The sequence below is a fragment of the Coregonus lavaretus genome (assembly GCF_964263955.1).
Source record: "Coregonus lavaretus genome assembly, chromosome: 37".
NCBI classification, from domain to species: Eukaryota; Metazoa; Chordata; class Actinopteri; order Salmoniformes; family Salmonidae; genus Coregonus; species Coregonus lavaretus.
This window is the reverse complement of record NC_140024.1, coordinates 8,426,968-8,452,804: the sequence shown is the minus strand read 5'-3', so window position 1 is coordinate 8,452,804 and position 25,837 is coordinate 8,426,968. Positions and strand designations below refer to the sequence as shown.

At 44.9% G+C, this 25,837-nt stretch overlaps 1 protein-coding gene across 1 annotated transcript in view; it reads left to right on the top strand.

Annotated features, from left to right (window-relative positions):
- The window catches only part of LOC311111630 (T-cell immunomodulatory protein-like), a 105,240-nt gene that overhangs the window by 47,224 nt on the left and 32,179 nt on the right, over positions 1–25,837 (top strand). Inside the window, exons 11-12 of the mRNA XM_084154402.1 lie at positions 21,234–21,384; positions 22,908–23,016. Coding sequence (XP_084010528.1) covers positions 21,234–21,384; positions 22,908–23,016 — 260 coding nt within the window. The remainder of the gene's footprint in view (positions 1–21,233; positions 21,385–22,907; positions 23,017–25,837) is intronic.

Below are 25,837 nucleotides of genomic sequence, written 5' to 3'. Positions count from 1 at the left end.
CGAACTCCCCTCACCTGGTTGTCTAGGTCTTAATTGAAAGCTAAAAAAACTAAAACCTGCAGACGCTCGGCCCTCCGTGGAATGAGTTTGACACCCCTGACATAGACTAACCAGGTGAATCCAGGTGGAAGCTATGATCCCTTATTGATGCCACTTGTTAAATTCACTTCAATCAGTGTAGATGAAGGGGAGAAGACAGGTTAAAGAAGGGTTTTTATGTATTGAGACAATTGAGACATGGATTGTGAATGTGTGCCATTCAGAGGGTGAATGTGCAAGACAAAAGATGTATGTGCCTTTGAACTGGGTATGGTAGAAGGTGTCAGGCACACCGGTTTGGGTCAAGAATTGCACTGTTACTGGTTTCAAACTCAACAGTTTCCTGTGTGTATCAAGAATGGTCCACCACCCAAAGGACATCCAGCCAGCTTGACACAGCTGTGGGAGGCATTGGAGTCAACATGGGCCAGCATCCCTGTGGAACGCTTTCGACACCTTGTAGAGTCAATGCCCCGATGAAGTGAGGCTGTTCTGAGGGAAAAAGAGGGGGGTGCAACTCAATATTAGGACGGTGTTCTAAATGTTTTGTACACTCAGTGTATGTTGTGTAAATCTCACACAGCTCTTCAAAGCAAACAGCATGGATTCTCTGAGGATGGAGTAGTGCTATAGTGTTTCAGTGGTTTAGCTAGTGGGATTGTGACTGTGTATGACAGCATGATGACTCAGGTGATGTTTGTCCCCAGAGCATCAGCACAAATTTGACGGCTTGTTCAGGAGGAGAAAGAGTGAATGCCTGCCCTTATACAGTGGGTTGTACCGTGTGTGTGTGTCTGTGTTTGTGTGTCCGTCTGTGTGTCCATGTGCTTGTGTGCGTGTGTAAGTCTAGGGGCTGTTCTCCTGCAGCACATACACTGACCTGGACATAACATTTCCTCCAGGGAAACTGTCAGAGGATTTTGGGCGGTGTTGCCAGTGATGGGACTAAGAATCTACTCGAAAACGATTTTCTCCTAAATTGTCTGCGTTTTCATAGATGGACACACATTTTGTTTGTTCTTATATGAACCAAGCAAGATGAGTGGTTCATTGCAACACTCCACAAACACACATGTAGACCTACTTTCCTGTACAGACACCAACAGAAGATAGGCTATCACCCATTTGGACAATTTAGCAGCTGACAAGCACATAATAACTCTGGGCATTCAGAGGCTGTTGCAGACAGACAGTAATCAATATGTTTGGATGGAGTGGTCAGGATTCTGAGATCTATGGATGGACAGTGTAATGGGACTCTTTCAGCGAGGTGTCCTTTCGCTAAGAATAAGCACCAGTTAAAACACCTCATATTTATCACAGAGCAGCCTGGAGAAACCCACTAAGCCAGTGGTCTCTGAAAGCGGAAGCAGTCAAGAGCAATCTGAATGTAACCCGGGTGTATTTTCCATTCTTACAGTTAAGTTATTGAAGTGTCAGACTCTTGTATCCTCCTTATACCGTTTTCAACCAACAAAGTTTGCACACACTGTATATAGATTTTCTATTGTGTTATTGACTGTACATTTTGTTTATTCCATATGTAACTCTGTGTTTGTTGTTTTTATCGCACTGCTTTGCTTTATCTTGGCCAGGTCGCAGTTGTAAATGAGAACTTGTTCTCAACTGGCTTACCTGGTGAAATAAAGATGAAATAAAATAAAAATATATAAAAAAAAAGTAGGGAAGTGCATGGTGCTCTGATCGAATAGGGTATTCGTCTGCATCACCCCAGAGCCCTTTCAATGCACTTTAAGCACACTCATATATACTGTTTGAAGTCTTACTCTCTCATTTCCAGCCTTCTACTGTTTGATAATCCATTGGTCCACATTTTCTATCTGTTTTAGTAACTTGTTTTTGTCAGCCAATTGATTTCTAATGTATATTATTCACTATAATCTGTAATACCAGCAGCTCATTTTGAACAAAACTTCTAATGACATTCTTTCTCAGTGGGAGATCAGCAGAGTCAGACAGACTTATTTCTAAAAGGAATATATCTCAGGGGGAGGCGAGAGCTGTTGTGTCCCCATTTCACCCCAATCCTCACTTACCCCTTACTCCGCTTCTCTTCTCGGCAGCTGTTTCAGCTGTGAATGGTGTTTGGGTAGCTGAGAGACACTCAGGAGAAGCAGCAGGGGGTCAGTCCAGGTGAGGTGCACTCAGAACTCAATCAGGAGCTTGGGCTTAGAGAACTGAGAGGGCTGTCTGTGTGTCACTGGCCCCAGGCCTTTCAGACTGGTTCTCCTCTGCAGTCTGAATTCAATCTCTGTCCGGGCGTCACTGCCTGTTTGTCTGGACTGAAGGCTAACCTTGTGACTCGCTCTCTCGCTCTCTGTCTCTCGCTCTCTGTCTCTCGCTCTCTGTCTCTCTCTCTGTGTCTCTCTCTCTGTGTCTCTCTCTGTGTCTCTGACTGTTCTTAGACTGGAGAAACTCAGGGGCAGAGTCTCTCATTCTTTCTGCTTTCATTCTGTTCCTATTCATTTTACCCAGTCTCTTTATCCCCTCACTTGCACCCTTGACTCCTTCTATACAGGATGGCAGTGAGTTTGCGAGAGGGTTTGCCAGATTCCTCGCTCACAGTGAGGGAACATTGGCAGTTGATTTGAGGACATATGCCATAATGTAACTCTGCCACCTGCCATGCTAGTGTATAAACACTCTTTACTGTAGAGCTTCTCTGTCTAAGGATAATGACACACAACCACTCTCTCAACCCAGAGCATGAATAGACTAACACCAAGCCCTGGCCTCATCAATGCTATGGAATTATCTAGACCACTAATCAGTGTTTTCAGATTAAAAACAAAGGAGCAGGCCTGCCGAGTGGCGCAGCGTCTCAGTGCTTGAGGCATCACTACAGTACCGGGTTCGATCCCAGGTTGCTTCACAACCATCCGTGACCGGGAGTCCCATCGGGCGGCGCACAATTGGCCCAGCGTCATCGGGGTTAGGGGAGGGTTTGGCCGGGGGGACTTTACTTGGCTCATCGCGGTCTAGCGACTCCTTGTGGCGGGCCGGGCGCCTGCAGGCTGACTTCAGTCGTCAGTTGAATAGTGTTTCCTCAGACACATTGGTGCAGCTAGGTTCTGGGTTAAGCGGGCGGGTGTTAAGAAGCGTGGTTTGGCGCGTGTTTCAGAGGACGCATGACTCGACCTTCGCCTCTCCTGAGCCCGTTGGGGAGTTGCAGCGATGAGACAAGATCGCAATTGGATATTACGAGGTCTCAATTGGATTGAGGTCTGGGCTTTGACTAGGCCATTCCAAGACATGTAAATGTTTCCCCTTAAACCACCCGAGTGTTGCTTTAGCAGTATGCTTAGGGTCATTGTCCTGCTGGAAGGTGAACCTCCGTCCCAGTCTCAAATCTCTGAAAGACTTAAACAGGTTTCCATCAAGAATTTCCCTGTATTTAGCGCCATCCATCATTCCTTCAGTTCTGACCAGTTTCCCAGTCCCAGTCCCCACCATGCTTCACTGTGGGGATGGTGTTCTCAGGGTGATGAGAGGTGTTGGGTTTGCGCCAGACGTAGCGTTTTCCTTGATGGCCAAAAAGCTCAATTTTAGTCTCATCTGACCTGCTTGGTGGTGCCCCTTGCTTAGTGGTGTTGCAGACTCTGGGGCCTTTCAGAACAGGTGTATATATACTGAGATCATGTGACACTTAGATTGCACACAGGTGGACTTTATTTAACTAATTGTGTGACTTCTGAAGGTAATTGGTTGCACCAGATCTTATTTAGGGGCTTCATAGCAAAGGGGGTGAATAAATATGCACCCACCACTTTTCCGTTATTTATTTTTTAGAATTTTTTGAAACAAGTTATTTCACTTCACCAATTTGGACTATTTTGTTATGTCCATTACATGAAATCCAAATAAAATCCATTTAAATTACAGGTTGTAATGCAACAAAATAACGCCAAGAGGGATGAATACTTTTGCAAGGCACTGTACAAAAAATAAACAAAGGAGCATTGCGGTCAGTCTCAGCGTGTCACTTTAATGTGAGATGTGGCTGGGATTCCCTCAGATCAGTGTGTTGTGTGCATTACAGAGTCATGTAATCACAATCAACAGTGAAGCATGCCTTTGCTACCACCGGATTACAGGAGATTGATACTTGAAAAGCAGCAGCCGCCATGTTGACCTGTGACCTTCCCCAGGGCAGGGGTCTGATGAGACACACAGATTGCAATGCCAACGACCAACCCACCACCACTCTTGACACGTCTAATCTGCTTTTCTTAATGTGTCCGGAAACAAGGAACCAAATGCGTTACAGAATCCATCCTGTGACTGTGTGTCCCCTGGACATCATCTGGCCATCTGCTCCATTTCAGCCAAGTCGCCACCATCCCTGAGTCCATGGTTCGTGGACCTTTCCTCTTTTAAGAAATTGCTACAATACTCCGCTTGGCTTTCTGATTCAGCTAATGGCTATGCTCTTTGGCTAGCGTCCCCAAAGTATCTCTATGTTTAGCCAGTCGCTCACCACCATCTGCTGCTGTTCCTTCATTCATATAATTCAGTTTTCCGTAATGGCAATAGACTTAATGGAGGAAAAGAGACAACTTTTATCAATAGTCTCTTATTTCATCAGGAAGGTATCTTGCTGTGCAGCACGTTGGCATCTCACTTACCACCCTCCACAAATGAAGTGGCTGTTTGTAGGAATAAAATCAACAGAGTTTGTGTAGGTGAGGAAGGAGGTCTACCTGCTCCAGTCTTCTGTCTCCTACCTTGGGAGCAGTTGACCAGCCCACCGGCAGCCAGGAGCAAACTAACTTTGACAGTGAAGAATCCCCAGATGTAGTGATTTCCCTTTCCATTTATCACGTTAGATAGTATCTCATATTTGTTCCCATGACATGGCTTCTCTCTCTCTCCCTCTCTCCGTTAGCACACTGGAGAGCCATTAAAACTGGAGTGTTTTTCTATCTTTCCCCCTCTTCCATTCTCCCCGCTTTGCAGATCAAAGTCGCTCCCCGCCATGAGAGAAACATACTCGGGACCGCCACAGCTCAGCCCGGAGATAATAGCCGGCGTTCTCCATCCGTTTAGTTTGAAAATTAATTAACGTTCTGCACTGACGGTTTGAGCTCTTGGGCACAATGGTTGGAGTGGGACGAGGGGCGGCGTGACATGTTGATTTATGGTGAAGATGTTTGGACAAGGGAAGGGGGGTTGACAAGGGCTTATGGCCCACAGCATTCTCCCCAAACCTTTTCAAGTCAAAGTCAATTTATTCTGGCTTATTGATTTTGTAACAGAATTCAATGGTTTGTCCCACCTATTGTACGTCCCCACAGACTAGGACAGACATAATTATTACATTAAGTCCAAAACTATTAGCATAATGAATTTAGCTATTTATTAAGTACATGATCTTGCAGATCAGCATGTGTGTTCTTTTCCTGTCGCTCGCCTCGATTACTCTCTCAGCTGCCAATCATGTCACAATGCATCAGCACTCATCAAACACATACCATCCCCTCACTGTGGGAGAGAGAGGGTGATTTAGTAGGGATGTGGGTGGGTTGGTGTTTGTTTGTTTGCTTCCATAACATACAAAAAATTGTCAAATACTCCAGCCACCCTAGTCATAGACTCTCTGCTACCGCACGGCAAGAGGTACCGGAGTGCCAAGTCTAGGTCCAAGAGGCTTCTAAACAGCTTCCACCCCCAAGCCATAAGACTCCTGAACATCTAATCAAATGGCTACCCAGACTATTTGCATTCACTTTAATAACTCTACCTACATGTACATATTACCTCAATTACCTCGACTAACCGGTGCTCGCGCACATTGACTCGATACCGGTACCCCCTGTATATAGCCTCGCTATTGTTATTTTTACTGCTGCTCATTAATTATTTGTTACTTTTATTTCGTATTATTTTATGTTGTATTTTTTTGTGTGATCAATTTTTTTTAATTGTTGGTTAAGGGCTTGTAAGTAAGCATTTCACTGTAAGGTCTACACCTGTTGTATTCGGCGCATGTGACTAATACAATTTGATTTGATTTGATACTGACTACACCGGACACGCCCGTGCGCCATTGTGCGCATGTTGATTTTGTCCATTCACAGCAGATGCGATCATGACACGCTGGTTAAAATATCAAACCAACTGTGAAACAACTATATTAATTTGGGGGCATGTCAAACACACATGATATTCATTGACATTTAGCTATCTTGCTATTGCTAGCTAATTTGTCCTGGTAGATGAACATTGGGTTGTTATTTTACCTGAAATGCATATGGTCGTAGAATTTTGACCCGGAGACATACAAAATCATGTGTTTCTCTACTCCGACTATTAACACTAGAAAAGCTAGGCATCTAGCAATCCCGTTCTGATTCAATGCATTCTAACAGTCTAATAAATACATTTCATGTATGCTATTTAGGGTTTAATACCGGTGAACGGTATCCCGGGACTGCCCGACCAAGCTCCTTCCATTTCCTGAGAAAAATAATGCATTGGACCAATAATATAGCCTACCATTTTTATGCCACACTAATGCAGAAATACAAAATATGCACGTGCGAATAGCTGCATGAAACTGACATATCAACTCTCTGGCTTCATTCATACGTTAGACCAGTCATCACAATGTTAGCAGCCTACCATATTTAGCCTACTCATCGTAAAGTCCCCAATAGAAAATGTCACTTACTTGCATGACTTCAATAAATTACATTGCTGACTAGCAGGTTAGGCTACACGTGACCTCTCGACTCAGTTACTGAAGACAATCTCCATCTCACATTCACAAATCTCCAAACTAGCTTTGTGGCACTTGCAGAGGCTCAAAATATAAACTGCAGCTACTCACTATGAACAAAATATCTGGTACATTGTCTCCACAAACGCGATCGATGAAAAATACAATTTGCAACATTGTTCCATGATGCTACTATAACAAAAGCAAGTGCACAGGTTTGATGAGTCAGGTTTGCGTGAATTTGATCAACCGTGGCGCTATCCATGGTGCTGAATCTCCGCTGCTAAGCCTATTTGTTTGTCTGTCTGTTTAGCGGAGATGTTCCCTGTGACAGTCATTACAATAAGAGGGTTATCATAAAGTTAAAAAAGCCATGACCTTCTTAAATCCCACTGATAGCCAGTTATTTCAGTCAAAGGTAAGCTAAAACAAATGTAATTTTCACTAGGCTATAGGCTAATAACCTACAGTACCAGTCAAAAGTTTGGACACACCTACTCATTGCAGGCTTTTTCTTTATTTTTACTATTTTCTACATTGTGAATAATAGTGAATACGTCAAAACTATGAAATAACACATATGGAATCATTTAGTAGTCAATCAATCCGGAAAATGTCAAGAACTTTGAACGTTTCTTCAAGTGCAGTCGCAAAAACCATCAAGCGCTATGATGAAACTGGCTCCCATGAGGACCGCCACAGGAAAGGAAGACCCAGAGTTACCTCTGCTGCAGAGGATAGGTTCATTAGAGTTACCAGCCTCAGAAATTGCAGCCCAAATAAATGCTTCAGAGTTCAAGTAACAGACACATCTCAGCATCAACTGTTCAGAGGAGACTGACCTTCATGGTCGAATTGCTGCAAAGAAACCACTACTAAAGGACACCAATAAGAAAAAAAGACTTGCTTGGGCCAAGAAACACGAGCAATGGACATTAGACCGGAGGAAAGCTGTTCTTTGGTCTGTTGAGTCCAAATCTGAGATTTTTGGTTCCAACCGCCATGTCTTTGTGAGACGCAGAGTAGATGAAGGATAATCTCTGCATTTGTGGTTCCCACCGTGAAGCATGGAGGAGGAGGTGTGACGGTGTGGGGGTGCTTTGCTGGTGACACTGTCAGTGATTTATTTAGAATTCAAGGCACACTTAACCAGCATGGCTACCACAGCATTCTGCAGCGATACACCATCCCATCTGGTTTGGGCTTAGTTGGACTGTCATTTGTTTTTCAACAGGACAATGACCCAAAACACACCTCCAGGCTGTGTAAGGGCTATTTGACCAATGAGAGTGATGGAGTGCTGCATCAGACGACCTGGCCTCCACAATCACCCGACCTCAACCCAATTGAGATGGTTTGGGATGAGTTGGACTGCAGAGTGAAGGAAAAGCAGCCAACAAGTGCTCAGCATATGTGGGAACTCCTTCAAGACTGTTGAAGAATCTCAAATATACAATATATTTTGATTTGTGTAACACTTTTTTGGTTACTACATGATTCCATATGTGTTATTTCATAGTTTTGATGTCTTCACTATTATTCTACAATGCAGAAAATAGTACAAATAAAGAAAACACCTGGAATGAGTAGGTGTGTCCAAACTTTTGACTGGTACTGTAGGTTATTAGCCTATAGCCTAGTGAAAATTACATTTGTTTTAGCTTACCTTTGACTGAAAGATGTCACCCAGCTTGTTGGCCCTTTTCTCTCTCCTTGCATCTGGCTATCAGTGGGATTTAAGAAGGTCATGGCTTTTTTAACTTTATGATAACCCTCTTATTGTAATGACTGTCACAGGGAACATCTCCGCTAAACAGACAGACAAACAAATAGGCTTAGCAGCGGAGATTCAGCACCATGGTTACTAAATGATTCCATATGTTATTTATAATATAATATTCCATGTGTTATTTCATAGTTTTGATGTCTTCACTATTATTCTACAATGTAGAAAATAGTAAAAATAAAGACAAACCCTTGAATGAGTAGGTGTTCTAAAACTAGGTAGTGTATGTGTAAATGTATTTCACAACACTCACTCACGCAACGTGGTTGGCGTGGTTTGCATGTAACTCCCCAGAGTTAGTATGCATTATACTTGTTTCTCTTAATCACCTCCTCAGATGTCCTCTTCCTGTCTTATTACACCCTGACAGCATCTGTCGGTGGCATCAAGGAACAGGTAAATAGGCAGCCATTTTGAGGAATAGTCATTTATTTTCAGCCCTCTCTGTGCACAGGGCTGTAAGTATACAAGTATGTCTGATGCCACTTCCTGTGTTTCAGTACATACTTGCCTTTGTTGCATGGGTTTATACACACCTGAGAGCATTGAGTGCTTTGTAGAGTTCATGTTTTAGTAAAGAGGATGAAAGACCAGTGTTTTCTCTGAAGAGTGTCTAGGGGGCTATTTTTACCTATGATTGGTTCTACCCAGGCAGTCCGCCCACCCACACTCACACAGTGAAAGTAAGTGTCCCGCTGGTTAACACTGTTTCACACCGTTTCACACTGTTTCATGTGCAATGGTTTCCTTGCTTTATAATAGAGCCCCCGTCAGGAGAAGAACATCACACCGCTTAGAACTGGAGGTGTGTTTTGTGGTCTTGGAGGGTATTTCTGGAAGGGAAAGGAGGTCACTAATGAAAATGGCTTACCCTGATTTCTATCTAACTCTAGGGAGCGCTCGCTGGCACCTAGAAAAAATAGCAGACCACCTAAATCTATGAAGGAATGCTAATCATCAATAAACGGCAGCTTTATGATGTCAGGATATTTTATGTGATAGATGTGTGTGAGTCGTTTCAGTGAGGAGACCATATAAGTCACATGCTCACAGCAGACGTGATAATTTGGTGCTCCTCACACTCTAGGTCAATGGCAATCTGGCACAAAGGGCAGGCATAATCCATTTAAACCCTGACACTTGCAGTCTGCTTAAGTACTAGCACGATCAGCGATACATTTGTTTTTAATTAGGTGTATCTTGCAATTGCTCTCACATCAAAGTAGCATACCCCGTTCCTGTCAGTAGGGCTATCAGTAGAACTAACTCAGACTCCACCTTGCCTGTGACCCGGTCAACATGCCTCTACCCCGCTTCTGTCTGACTGCCCTGCTTGTTATCCAATTAGTGTGCCCACCCTAATTTGACTTGTCAAACCAATGCAAATGAGGAAGGGAATCAAAGTCACACCACATTGGTTTACTGCTTCTCCTCATTTTGTAATCAGAGTGTATGGAGACTTAGGCAAGATGAAAAATCTCTAATTGTCGTTTGTGATTCTGATTTAGCAAGCCCATACTGTTATAGCATGTAAACACCAAATCCACCCGTCAGTTACATTCAAACACACTGACCTTCCATTCCACTAGCACTATATCCACACACACACTGACCTTCCATTCCACTAGTACTATATCCACACACACACTGACCTTCCATTCCACTAGTACTATATCCACACACACTGACCTTCCATTCCACTAGTACTATATCCACACACACACACTGACCTTCCATTCCACTAGTACTATATCCACACACACACACTGACCTTCCATTCCACTAGTACTATATCCACACACACTGAACTTCCATTCCACTAGTACTATATCCACAAACACACTGACCTTCCATTCCACTAGTACTATATCCACACACACACTGACCTTCCATTCCACTAGTACTATATCCACACACACTGACCTTCCATTCCACTAGTACTATATCCACACACACTGACCTTCCATTCCACTAGTACTATATCCACACACACACACTGACCTTCCATTCCACTTGTACTATATCCACACACACACACTGACCTTCCATTCCACTAGTACTATATCCACACACACACACTGACCTTCCATTCCACTAGTACTATATCCACACACACACACTGACCTTCCATTCCACTAGTACTATATCCACACACACACACTGACCTTCCATTCCACTAGTACTATATCCACACACACACACTGACCTTCCATTCCACTAGTACTATATCCACACACACACACTGACCTTCCATTCCACTAGTACTATATCCACACACACACTGACCTTCCATTCCACTAGTACTATATCCACACACACACTGACCTTCCATTCCACTAGTACTATATCCACACACACACTGACCTTCCATTCCACTAGTACTATATCCACACACACACTGACCTTCCATTCCACTAGTACTATATCCACACACACACTGACCTTCCATTCCACTAGTACTATATCCACACACACACTGACCTTCCATTCCACTAGTACTATATCCACACACACACTGACCTTCCATTCCACTAGTACTATATCCACACACACACACTGACCTTCCATTCCACTAGTACTATATCCACACACACACACTGACCTTCCATTCCACTAGTACTATATCCACACACACACTGACTTTCCATTCCACTAGTACTATATCCACACACACACTGACCTTCCATTCCACTAGTACTATATCCACACACACACACTGACCTTCCATTCCACTAGTACTATATCCACACACACACACTGGCCTTCCATTCCACTAGTACTATATCCACACACACTGACCTTCCATTCCACTAGTACTATATCCACACACACACTGACTTTCCATTCCACTAGTACTATATCCACACACACACTGACCTTCCATTCCACTAGTACTATATCCACACACACACACTGGCCTTCCATTCCACTAGTACTATATCCACACACACTGACCTTCCATTCCACTAGTACTATATCCACACACACACTGACCTTCCATTCCACTAGTACTATATCCACACACACACTGGCCTTCCATTCCACTAGTACTATATCCACACACACACTGACCTTCCATTCCACTAGTACTATATCCACACACACACTGACCTTCCATTCCACTAGTACTATATCCACACACACACTGACCTTCCATTCCACTAGTACTATATCCACAAACACACTGACCTTCCATTCCACTAGTACTATATCCACACACACACTGACCTTCCATTCCACTAGTACTATATCCACACACACACTGACCTTCCATTCCACTAGTACTATATCCACACACACACACTGACCTTCCATTCCACTAGTACTATATCCACACACACACTGACCTTCCATTCCACTAGTATTATATCCACACACACACTGACCTTCCATTCCACTAGTACTATATCCACACACACACACTGACCTTCCATTCCACTAGTACTATATCCACACACACACTGACCTTCCATTCCACTAGTATTATATCCACACACACACTGACCTTCCATTCCACTAGTACTATATCCACACACACACTGACCTTCCATTCCACTAGTACTATATCCACACACACACTGACCTTCCATTCCACTAGTACTATATCCACACACACTGACCTTCCATTCCACTAGTACTATATCCACACACACACTGACCTTCCATTCCACTAGTACTATATCCACACACACACACTGACCTTCCATTCCACTAGTACTATATCCACACACACACACTGACCTTCCATTCCACTAGTACTATATCCACACACACACACTGACCTTCCATTCCACTAGTACTATATCCACACACACACTGACCTTCCATTCCACTAGTACTATATCCACACACACACTGACCTTCCATTCCACTAGTACTATATCCACACACACTGACCTTCCATTCCACTAGTACTATATCCACACACACACTGAGCCGTGGCTCTTTGTGGTGTTCTATCTGTATGCACCCCGACTGAGTCCTCCACAGCAAGCCGTGGTGTTGCTAGGCAATGCCATTAAATCACTTATGTGGGTAGCAAGACTAGGAAAGCAAGAGTTGCTTTTTTGTCAGTTAGGCTTAGCCACAACTAGCTAATACCTCTGTAAAAGAGAGATATTGTACATGTCATTTACATGGACCTATAAATCCCTGAGTCCTGTGAACAGAAGCGTTTTAGTGTGACACTGACAGCACCATAGGTTCTCTTGAACTGACCTTGAAAAGACAGGAGGGGTGTCTGTCTGAGCCGGTGGGGGACACGGTCATAGACACTTGCCTTCCTCGAAAGAGGTGGCACATGTATGTTGACATGTGTAATGTTGTGCCCCTGACCTGATCAAATGACATGGCCAGTCTCTTTTCAGTAGACCAGCACTCTGAGCATAATATACAGTCTATGACAGACAGATAATGCTTGTTTCCCTTTGGTAGACTGACAGGTGTTTTTACTGCATAAGTAGGAGAGATATTGTTTATGCATGTCTGTGTCTCTCACCCTAACACTAGAAGGACCATTTCACGTTTTGCAATCTTATTTATCTACTGTAGGATTTAGGCACACACAGAAAAGGACATGCTGTCAAACAAAGAATCTGTATGTGGTTAGTGGTGTATTTTCCTCTTTAAATAGGTCAGTGTCTTTTAGGTGAATAATCACAGGCTGGAGATCAGAGGGCACAGTGCTCAGGGAGTAGCAGGGAGAGGACCAGGAGGATGGGGCTGAGGCTGGAGGCTGGCCAGGGTAGGGGAAGGCACTAGGTGGACGGGCACTGAATATTTTACGTGTGGAATGGGCAAGGGCTGAATAGTATGTCATTAGAAGGGCTTGTCTTCACTCTGTCTCACTCACTCACATTCTATCTCTGTCCCTCCATCTCTCTCTCTCTCTCTGAAGCAGCCTTAGGGGGAGGGATGGACAGACAGGAAGGACATGAAGCCTCCTCATCACTTTGCTTTTGTTTCAGTAGTGTTTGTCAGGAGTGATGTGAGGAGGGAGGACAAAAGAGACACACACATGATAATTACAATACTAAGAAGTGCCATTTATTTGAGTGCCTGAGGGTGTAACACCTCCCCTTTCTGTCATTTTCAGCCTCTATGGATCACCCAGCTTCCTCTAAAACCACACCCTCCTGCCTATCCCTCTGGTTCTCTCTCTCTCTCTCTCTGTCTCTCTCTCTGTTTCCTCCTCTCTTTCTCTCAGACACACGTTCAATGACAGAAGTAGTTGGTCTTGCTGAGTTTCAATGACCAGTGAGTTCTCTTCCTCAGACGGGAGGGGGGGAGGAGGTGAACTGCTGTCTGGGCTGGTAAACCCTCCCCTGGGATGGGTGTCTTCTCCAGACAGGCTGGGCTGGCTGGTGGATGGAAGTGAGGAGAAGGAAGAGGAGGAGAGAGAGGTCAGGCAACAGGCACCCTGTCAGTCTGGCCTCTCAGAGGGTCCACAGTGGCCAATTAGTTAGGAGTCTGAGAGTGCTTTGGCACGGCAGGTCCCCGGTCAGGACTCGCACCTGCAAAGGAGGGGGTGGGGCTCTGTGTCCGATATAACAGGCCCAGTGCTGAGCCGTTGAGCTTACATAGACACACACAGTCAAATAGTTACAAAACTGTCTAAAACATGTTACCTGATCTCCTATCTGTTTATTCCTGCTAATGAGAGTGGATCTGAGACGTCTTTAATATGGGATACTGTGCATTTCAGTGATTTGTCTAGATCTTTCCGCATACACAGTCCACCGCTACAGGGTGCTGATGACAGCTAAAATGCTTCTTCCCTCAGTGGAACACTGCTGTGCTGAGTGGTGAAATGGGTTTTGATGTTCAGGCTTTTTATTACTCAGAGGGTCTCTCTGCAATCTCCAGTTGTTTCCTGTGTGGTTTCATTCTTCAGTGTCAGTCTCATTGCAGAAGTAGGCAATGTGCTAAGAGGGTATCTATTGCCTGTAAGGCCGATTCCACGCCAGAGTAGGCATAAAATATTTTTGCGATAAGTACTTTTGAGAAATTAATATTAATAGTTTTAATGTTGAATAAATGAATGTGAAAATGTGTATTTCAGAATCGAGATATACTCCATATGTTAGAACACACTATAAGGAGTATAATGACACCAAGATGGTGTCTGTATCATGTACGGTTCACAGATCATAGGGTCTTACAGGAGGCATGTATAGGTCTAAAAAGTGCCTAAAATGGCCACTTTCATCATGGTTTTTTCTCAAAAATGGTTTGTGATTAAAATGTAAAAAGCATGTCAAACATCCTTCTTCCCAATGAAGTTTCTATGTGAGAATTACCAGAACTAACTGAGATAAATAAATAAAAATCTGTCTACGGTGGCGTGGAATCGCCCGTCTATAGCACAGTTTCCCAAACTCCATCCTGGTGCCCACCCTGGGTGCACGTTTTGGTTTTTGCCCTAGGACTACACAGCTGATTCAGTAACCAACTCATCATCAAACTTTGATTATTTGAATCAGCTGTGTAGTGCTAGGGCAAAAACCAAAATGTACAGTGCATTCAGAAAGTATTCAGACCCCTTGGCTTTTTCCACATTTTGTTACATTACAGCCTTATTCTAAAATTGATTAAATTGTTTTTCCCCCCTCATCATACCCCATAATGACAAAGCAAAAACTGGTTTTTAGAAATGTTTGCAAATGTATTAAAAATAAAAAACTGAAATATCACATTTGCATAAGTATACAGACCCTTTACTCAGTACTTTGTTGAAGCACCTTTGGCAGCGATTACAGCCTCAAGTCTTCTTGGGTATGACGCTACAAGATTGGCATACCTGTATTTTTGGAGTTTCTCTCATTCTTCTCTGCAGATCCTCTCAAGCTCTGTCAGATTGGATGGGGAGCGTCGCTGCACAGCTATTTTCAGGTCTCTCCAGAGATGTTTGATCGGGTTCAAGTCCGGGCTCACTCAAGGGCATTCAGAGACTGGTCCCGAAGCCACTCCTGCGTTGTCTTGGCTGAGACAATGCAAGTAGTCCGGGTAGCCATTTGATTAGCTGTTCATGAGTCTTATGGCTTGGGGGTAGAAGCTGTTAAGAAGCCTTTTTGACCTAGACTTGGCGCTCCGGTACTGCTTGCCGTGCGGTAGCAGAGAGAACAGTCTATGACTAGGGTGCCTGGAGTCTTTGGCAATTTTTATGTCCTTCCTCTGACACCGCCTGTTATAGAGGATCTGGATGGCAGAAAGCTTGGCCCCAATGATGTACTGGGCCGTACGCACTACCCTCTGTAGTGCCTTGCGGTCGGAGGCCGAGCAGTTGCCATACCAGGCGGTGATGCAACCAGTCAGGATGCTCTCGATGGTGCAGCTGTATAACTTTTTGAGGATCTGAGGACCCATGCCAAATATTTTCACTGTCCTGAGGGGGAATAGGCGTTGTCGTGCCCTCTTCACGACTGTCTTGGTGTGTTTGGACCATAGTAGTTCGTTGGTGATTTGGACACCAAGGAACTTGAAGCTCTCAACCTGCTCCACTGCAGCCCCGTCGATGAGAATGGGGGGCGTGCTCGGTCCTCCTTTTCCTGTAGTCCACAATCATCTCCTTTGTCTTGTTCACGTTGAGGGAGAGGTTGTTATCCTGGCACCACACGGCCAGGTCTCTGACGACCTCCCTATAGGCTGTCTCATCGTTGTCGGTGATCAGGCCTACCACTGTTGTGTCGTCGGCAAACTTAATGATGGTGTAGAAGTCGTGCTTGGTCATGCAGTCATGGGTGAACAGGGAGTACAGGAGGTGACTGAGCACGCACCCCTGAGGGGCCCCCGTGTTGAGGATCAGCATGGCAGATGTGTTGTTACCTACCCTTACCACCTAGGGGCGCCCCGTCAGGAAGTCCAGGATCCAGTTGCAGAGGGAGGTGTTTAGTCCCAGGGTCCTTAGCTTGGTGATGAGCTTTGTGGGCACTATGGTGTTGAACGCTGAGCTGTAGTCAATGAATAGCATTCTCACGTAGGTGTTCCTTTTGTCCAGGTGGGAAAGGGCAGTGTGGAGTGCAATAGAGATTGCATCATCTGTGGATCTGTTGAGGTGGTATGCAAATTGGATTTGGTCTAGGGTTTCTGGGATAATGGTGTTGATGTGAGCCATGAACAGCCTTTCAAAGCACTTCGTGGCTACAGACGTGAGTGCTATGTGTCGGTAGTCACTTAGGCAGGTTACCTTAGAGTTCTTGGGCACATGGACTATGGTGGTCTGCTTGAAACATGTTGGTATTACAGACTCAGTCAGGGACATGTTGAAAATGTCAGTGAAGACACTTGCCAGTTGGTCAGTTCATGCTCGGAGTACACGTCCTGGTAATCTGTCTGAATGTTGACCTGTTTAAAGGTCTTACTCACATTGGCTAATGAGAGCATGATCACACAGTAATCCGGAACAGCTGATGCTCTCATGCATGCTTCAATGTTGCAGTGTCCTTCGTCAAGGATCTCTCTGTACTTTCCTCCGTTCATCTTTCCCTCGATCCTGACTGGTCTCCCAGTCCCTGCTGCTGAAAAACATCCCCACAGCATGATGCTGCCACCACCGTGCTTCACCATAGGGATGGTGCCAGGTTTCCTCCAGGCGTGACGCTTGGCATTCAAGCCAAAGAGTTCAATCTTGGTTTCATTAGACCAGAGAATCTTGTTTCTCATGGTCTGAGAGTCCTTTAGGTGCCTTTTGGCAAACTCCAAGCGGGCTGTCATGTGCCTTTTACTGAGGATTTGCTTCCGTCTGGCGCCTCTACCATAAATGCCTGATTGGTGGAGTTCCGCAGAGATGGTTGTCCTTCTAGAAGGTTCTCCCATCTCCAAGGCCCTTCTCCCCCGATTGCTCAGTTTGGCCGGGCAGCCAGTTCTAGGAAGAGTCTTGGTGGTTCCAAACATCTTCCATTTAAAAATGGAAGGCCACTGTGTTCTTGGGGACCTTCAATGCTGCAGAAATGTTTTGGTACCCTTCCCCAGAAGTGTGCCTCGACACAATCCTGTGTCGGAGCTCTACGGACAATTCCTTCGACCTCATGGCTTGGTTTTTGCTCTGACATGCACTGGCAACTGTGGGACCTTGTATAGACAAGTGTGTGCCTTTCCAAATCATGTCCAATCAATTTAATTTAACACAGGTGGACTCCAATCAAGTTGTAGAAACATCTCAATAAAGATCAATGAGAACAGGATGCACCTGTGCTCAATTTCGAGTCTCATAGCAAAGGGTCTGAATACTTATGTAGATAAGGTATTTATGTTTATTTTTTTATGCAAACATTTCTAAAAACCTGTTTTCGCAATGTCATTATGGGGTATTGTGTGTAGATTGATTAGGATTTATTTATTTAATCCAATTTAGAATAAGGCTGTAACGTAACAAAATGTGGAAAAAGGGAAGGGGTCTTAATACTTTCCGAATGCACTGTCCACCCAGGGCAGGACCAAGTTTGGGAAACCCTGGTCTATAGTATGTAATTGTGTAGGATTGAGAAGTACATTTGGTGCAGCTCGTACAAGTGTGACTGCAGTTGAATTATTCTGCTGCGGTAAAAAATGGAACTTGGTGGAGAGCAAGACTTGTGTACTGCATCTCTGTCTGTTTACCTCTCTTTGGTGTGTGTACTTCTGTGTGTGTCTCTGTTTAGTGTGTGTGTTTCCGAGTGAGCTTTTGGAGCTGACTCGTTGGGTGTGAACATGTGTTCTGTGTGTGTGTGTGTGTGTGTGTGTGCATGGATGTGTTTGTGTTGGGAGTACTCTAGTGTATCCTACCTAGATGATTTGTAATACACTCAGGCTATTGCCCTTTATCAGTGACTTTGGCATCTCTCCTGACCTTGTGCTCATCACAGCCCCTTACATCCCCTATGGAGAAAGACAGGCTCTTCAGAAGACACAAAGGCCCAGAGAGAGAGAACACACACCCACCAACACAGCAGTGAATAACAATGGGGGCTCTCTCTAAGTTTCAGCCTGAAACTCTTAAATAACACCATCACTCTCCTGATGCAGCACACACACAGTCTATGGCAATCGTTAGCTGCACAGATGAGATCGATAAACACAGGCATCAGTTTGATTGAGATGTGGGGCTGATTATGGGGTGGAGACACAATCAAAGACAGAATATTAGTATTTTCATCCAGTTGAGAATATATATTACTGATTGAGTGTCCTCCCAGGGTAATCTCTTTCTGACCTAGTGCTGATTGTATTTTCCCAGGAGGCTGTTCTAGGAAGTCGTTTGGGCTTGATGTTGTTGACCACTTCAAGCTATAAGGAATCCTGTTTGTCCACAGGAGCATGTGTAGTAGCACTCCTCTCTGCAGGTCTGTGTGCCCACCCATGGAGGCTGGCCACTGGGGCATTCACTCAGACTGGCATCCACAGGGGAGAATTCCAGACCATTGTCTTCCTATCCGATTTGGAATGAGGAAAAAATATCCTTTGTGTTAGGCTTTTACAGCCAAAAGGTCCTCAACCACATTTCTAACCCTGTCTCAGGTGTGAGATTCTGTGAGCTGCACATAAAATGGTCATTCAGATGTGCCATATGTACAGTACTGCATCAAACTGTTCATTTGAATGATTGACCCATCATAAAGGCTTTGATGTGCCAAATTCATTAGGGCATGTGGTAGCACTCCAGAGTGGCATTAGTTAGACTTAGTCGTGCCACACATTGTGAGTGGCACTTATGACCAATTTGTGACTTCAATCTGTGTCCAGACAGTGCCTTGTATTGCCCAGACTTCCTTAGTAAACATCTGATGTTAATACAACGTTCTGTATGGTTATTCTAACAGTTAAAAGCTAATGGTGTGTGTTGGATCTGGCCAAGCAGCAGGAGAGGAAGATGCTAATGTCCATATTGACTGACAAGAAAAGTCAAGAGCAAACCTTCCCTACATGTGTAATTTCACCTATCCTTTCAATCCCTTACAAAGTTCCAGTACAGCATACCATGATGCCTGTCCTCAAATTGTCTTCACATTATTTAATCCAGCCGCCTGGAGCAATATCCATCAGATCTAGTTTTAATTGAACCCTGGTAGACGAAGGCTCCGTACTGTAAGTACAGCAGGTTGTTATTTTAACAGCTTAGTCTCAAGGTCCTCCCAGTCTGATAGAAGCTGGGCTTTTTGTTCTGTTAAAATTAATATACAGACGTGTCCTGGTGGGAGTAAAGAGAGACAGGGCATATAGGGAATGTGTGAGTTTGTCCTCTGGCTTCATAATGTGGAAGGACATGCTTTGGTGTGTGTTGGAGTGGGAGACTGTCTCCATTTCCAAGTTTGTTTACCTCTCTCCATCTTGCTAGGCTATGTGTTGAGCATACCAATTGAACGTCGTTGCGGTGTCACATTTCTCAGTCTTTCAGCGACACACAAAGATGGAAACACATTCTCACTCATACCTTGTCTCTCTCCACACACACACACACACACACACACACACACATAATGCCAAGCCGTCCTCAAGGGTGAGAGTTTCTCTCCGCCTCATAGCCGGCAGTCCTCTCCACCACAACGCTCCCTTCAATGCGCAAGACGGCTGCAGTCAGAAAAGAGAGAGAGAGAGAGTGGAATGAAAAGACAGGTGGAAAAAGAGAACATTTTCACGCTCATTCTATTTTTAGACTTGCTCCATTTCGACACTCAGGATAAGATCTAAAGGCGTATACACGGTAATCGTCTCGACAGAAATGGGTACAGGAAGAAAGAAAAAATCACAACTCAAACAAATGTTGGAAAATGGTGTGGAAATTAAAGCTCTGCAACCAAACTATTACATTTCCCTGTTCAATACAGTCTCCCAGGCTGGAGTTCTAACCCTCCCCATTCAAATGGATTGAAATAAGTCTCATGTTTGTATCTCCGTTGTGGACTTAATTGTACACGGCTACTAATTGCCTATTAGCTGAGTATTTTCTGCACAGGTCTCTGTTGTATCGTTACTCCCCTTCTCTTTTAAAAGTGTAGTATATTATTTATTTTTACTACACTAGTGTGTTCATTTGAGTATTGCTTCACTAATTGAGGAGTGTGTTTTACACCAATAGACAGCAATATATTCTGTGTATAAGTGTCCCAGAGGATACAGTGTCCATCGTCATCCTCTAGTCCAGGGGTGTCAAACATACAGCCCAATCCGGCCCACGGGTGGTTTGAGTAAAACATTAAATAAACAAATAAAATACGATTAAAATAAAACAATTGTGTGGGAAAACAAACTCAACATACTTTAAAATGACTAAACCCAAATCGAAACTGTAGAAATGATAATGGACCTACATTCATACAGTTTCTTGGCTGTGTCCAGCTCGCTAAAAAACACCAAAATGAAAGCTAGACAGTCGGGGAGCATAAAAAATAGAGGACTCTTTTTAGCAAATTTTGAAGGCGAGGAAATATAACCAATTTCAGTGTGGCCCTCCGGACCTCGGTGAAGACCGAATGCGGCCCCCGGGGCAAAAAGAGTTTGACAACCCTGCTCTAGTCAATTTTCAGCTCTGATTACTTATGTTGTAGCGTCTTTCGAGGAGTACCTACCTCTGTTGTTTTGTCCGTCCCTGTCTGTGTTCCTGTCCATGTGTGTGTGAACAGTATCCATCGATTAACGCAGGGTGTGTTCGTGCTGTCCCTAACAGCATCTCTCCCTCTCTCCTCTGTGTTGTAGTGGTCAGCAGGCCTTCCTCCTGGAGAATGTTCCGTGTAACAACGCCAGCTGTAAGGATGTGGGCCGCATGTTCCGTGTCCACTGGGACCAGTCTGACCTGGGGGCCATCTCCGGGGCCGCCGTCGCCACCTTCTTCGACATCTATGAGGATGTGAGCACAACCCTCTATCCCCTTCTATTCCTCTCTCCTCTCAACCTCTCCTCCTCTCTCTCGCTGTCTTTCTCTCTAATTAGCCCAGGCTCCCCTCTTCACGCCTTGACACTGTAACACAACCAAAGGCTCTGCTGATTAAAGGAAGATCACTGGTGACCTCGGGCTCTCGCGTCTCATCATTAACCAATTAACCATCAGCAGAGTTGTTACTACCCCAGCTGTGAATGGGAGACTGGCAGACCGGCTGCTCTCAGTCACTTTAGGATTGCCGTTTTTCTCTCTGTCTTGTGGTCTAGATCCCACCAGCAGCTCTGTTTACTGCTGTGGATAGGGCAGGTTTGGTCACCCTGACAGTCATCCAAGTTTGTCATGTAGTCTCATTTATATCATCGCAGAGCGGGGTTTAGTGGGATTTTGTTTCAATTTGTATGACAACCCCCACAAATTCGAAGTTTGAATGGCACAGAAATCCATTGGGAGTGTTTTCATTATGTCTGTAAGAATTGGCTCTTTTCAATGTGTCTTCCAGTATGGTTAGTCTTGTTAATTGTCCTGTTTGTGGGTGGCACTGGATCCTCTTTTGTCAACAGTCTCCCTGAGAGGCTTCAGCGGCGGTAGCTACATGAGGCTGTAAATGGTGCGCTCATGAGGCACTGTCTCCCACGCTGGCAAGCAGATTATGGCAGCATCTCTCTCTCCTAATCCCACTCTGGGCCGACGGAAGGGTGTGCCAAGACGAGCATGTCACTGCGGGGCACCATTAGCGCAGGATGCCAGCCCGGCTCTGGCACAGTGAAGCAACAGGGCCTGACAGACAGAGCACGGTCATTGTCCCCCTAGTAGGAGCCCAATCAGCTCACAGCACAGCCCCCCTCTGAGATGAGATGTGGGCAGTCGAGAGGTGTAGATAAGACGGGTTGGGCCCATCAGCTCTTCAGGAGATTTGGAGAGTGGGCTCTGCTGTATCTCAAATCTGGTTGTCTTTTTTAATCTTTAAACGGACACGTAGCTTTCATCCTGACCAAGATTCACCATCTGGGACAGCTTACGTCTTATTTAGTCAAAGTTTTCCTCCACTCCTTCCTCCCGTCCTTCTTCCTGAGAGCTCTATCTCGATCTGACTTAACCCCATCACTTCCTGCCTGCCGGTATCCCTCTCTTTCATTACCGCATCCAAGATGGCCTTGCCTACTTAGAGATTACATAATCTATGTGTTTGTTTTGGCTGTGTGATTTATTTATGATATGTATTCTAGTGCAATAGGCCCTGTCTCCTCGTTTCAGTGGAGGGAGTAGTTATCCATCTCTATATCTATATTCCACTCCTGTCTCTGGGAGTTGGCTCATTTTCTCTGTAATTCCCTGACAGAGAGTGGGAGAGGAGTGCAGATAACTGCTGTAATGGAGGATCTGTTCTCTGTCCATAACGGGGATGAAGTGGTACATCAGAAGAGACCGTCAAAGAAAGCTTTGACTCCATTTCCTTTTGTCTGTGATGTATTACCATTTCTCATTTGCAGGGAATATTAGATATGATCGTGCTCAGCAAAGAAGAGGGGAAAGAGGGCTTCGTCATCCACGCTTTGAAGAACAACTTTGAAGCCGACGCGTACTTTGTCAAAGTGATTGGTGAGTTGGAACTTTCTCCCGCGTCTTCTTTCACCTTCTGCAGTTGGCGTGTGTGTGTGCATGAGTCCATGTTTGTGAACATCCACTTTTGTATGCATGCATTGTATTCCTTTTCTGTGTACATGGCTTTGTTTCTCTCCAGTTATGTTTAGACTTGTGACAGTTATGTTTGAGAACTGTTTGAAAACTTTTCATAAAAGTATTTTTTATGTACTCCTCTCAGCATTAGGCTGAAGAAGAGCACAGGATGTTTTTATATCGGACTGTTTTCAGGATATCACATCCTCATTCCCTGAGACTAGAGTCGTCAGCGGTGTATACGCGCTGAGGACTGCAGGCTACATCCCTATTAGTTTGCGTTAGACAACAGCACACGCATCAATACAAAACACGAATGACTGCAGGGCATGCATCTCCCAGCATCCTTTGGGTGTTTTAACTGAACTCCTCACCTCATTCCTCTGTGTGGCTCCCCTCCCCAGCCTATAAGAAACAGTAGCAGTGTGGCTGTACATTTTGAAAAATGTCCACTAAAAAGCTAATTTTATGCCATTTAATCCTGGCTGCTGGGTTTTAATTGACGGAGAAGCAGCATGTTATTTTATTCTCCTTAATTCTGTCGTCCCCTCTCTCCCTCACAGCCCCACTGGTGGGCTGCTTTAGTTTTTGAGCTATGACTGCTCCTCTGCCTACAACATCAGGCCCAGACACGGAGACACTCCCACATTTGCACACACACAAACTTTCACATATACACTCCCTCGTCTCACACGACTGACCCAGTAGGATTTTTCCACTTCTCTTTTCTGACCTGTTGGTTGTTTCTATTCAGTAAAGCAGTGATAGATCAGGAGTGTGCTGAAGTTGTCAAGTGGCTGGAGATGAAGGAAGCACTCTGGTAATTAACTATGAATCTCAAACTACTCCCAGGCTGCCTGTACCCTCTTGCTCCTGCTGTGGCGTACAGTTCATGTCAAGTAGCACGCTGCGTGTGCGTGCTTGCGTGCCTCTGAAGACGCACACTGTGAACCCAGAGAGATGAGCTCCGTCCTCCTATTACTCAAACATATTCCTCCTATCTGCAAGAGCGCTCGGAGCAGCATGGATATCCTCCCATTAAAACCCAGTCTTGGTGTCACACGCTAACACACTGGTGGGCATGCAGAACGAACTCTGCTGTCTCGCAGTTCAGCTGTGACTGTTTGAAACACGAGCAGCATCTTCCTTCCCTCAGCAGGAAGAAAGCCTGTGAACATAGTAATGGTGGAGGTGTTTAGAAGGATTATGGGTAGGTAAGCTGTGTTTGTGTGTAGAGAGAAGATTGGCTGGGGTTCACTCACATTCTGACTGTGTTGTCGTGGTGAACAGAGGGATGGTGTCAGGGGTTGGAGAGGGAGGGAGGGAATGGGAACAGATGAGGGATTTCAGGTTGGGATTGATTGACAGACTTGTCAGTGTTGGACATTGAAGAAGGTGGACATTGATGGAGGAACAGCAGGTGATTCATCTGGCCCTAATGGAAGAACAGTAAGGACAACAGTCTCCGGGGTTCTACCAACATGCAATCAATAATGGATGGGGTGTTGTTGCTGCCAGTCACACCCGAGCAACCCCACCCTCCTCCCCTTGTTGGTGTGTTGTACGTCAGGCGGTGGCGGTCCCCCTGGTGACGGGCTGTTTTCCGCCGGCATCAGATCCCCTGAGCTCTTATGGAGCGGACTCGCTGTGGTATTGACTTTAAGTCTGGGTCACTCACAGGATGAAATGATAAGATATGGCCCACGGTGGGACCCGGAGACGCAGCTAATTGCTGCATTCAGCGCCCAGCCTACACCCAGGATAGATATTTTTAAACTCATCCTCAAACGGCGCCCGCCTCTGGTTCCTGAGGCTCTGGTGCTATTATGGTCAACGGGCCGGTGCTCTGCTGCTCACTGCAGAGTCCGACTGATATGCCATGCTTTTGACTCCATTGCACCGATGGCGCTCTTTTATTTGCCTATAACAGGGGTATTCCACCGGGGGTCTGCTGAGGTACTGCAGGGGATCCGCGAAAATATATATTTGTACTTTATTTCATAGTTTTTATGAATATCGCTAGCAACAACATAATTAACAAATGTTTTATTACATTCCTACAGTAGAGAAGAGGATAATATTTTATTTCTAATGATGTCAACTTCATTTCTCAACTCGTAATATTGAGCAAATTACACTCACTGGATTATCTGACATAGGCTTTGAAAAAGCACCGGTGAATTGGCTACCAGTGCCGCTGGCTGCTGGTAAGCTTTCTTGACATGGACATACATGTTTGCCAACATATGGCTAACCTTTGTTTATCCTGCTCTTAGTGAAGATGTGTTTGGAGTTACCTTTCTGCTCTTCCAATTACAATGTGGGGAGGTCAAAATAATGAAAAACTATCTACCAAATCTATTCATTTTAAAATGTTGATTACTTCTCCTTTGCAATTATCATTCACCTGATGACAAGACGTTAAACTTTTTTGGGGGGGTAACGTATGATGGGGGTACCTGGGTTGCTGGTTTTCCTGGGAGGGGGTCCCTGGGCAAGAAAAGGTTGATGACTCCTGGCCTATAAAACTGGCTCTAATTACTGTCTCATTGAGGCCAGTGTTAACTCAAACTGGCCCTTCAATTAGGATAATTAATCAGGTAGCTGAGATGGATCAGGTCGCTGGGCGTCGCACAGGGGCCAGGGGAAGATGATACCCAGCCGTTAGGGGAGACCAGGAACCTTCTATCTCAGAAAGTCAAATATGTGTAATTACTCTGTTTTTACTGAAGGATTAGGTAGT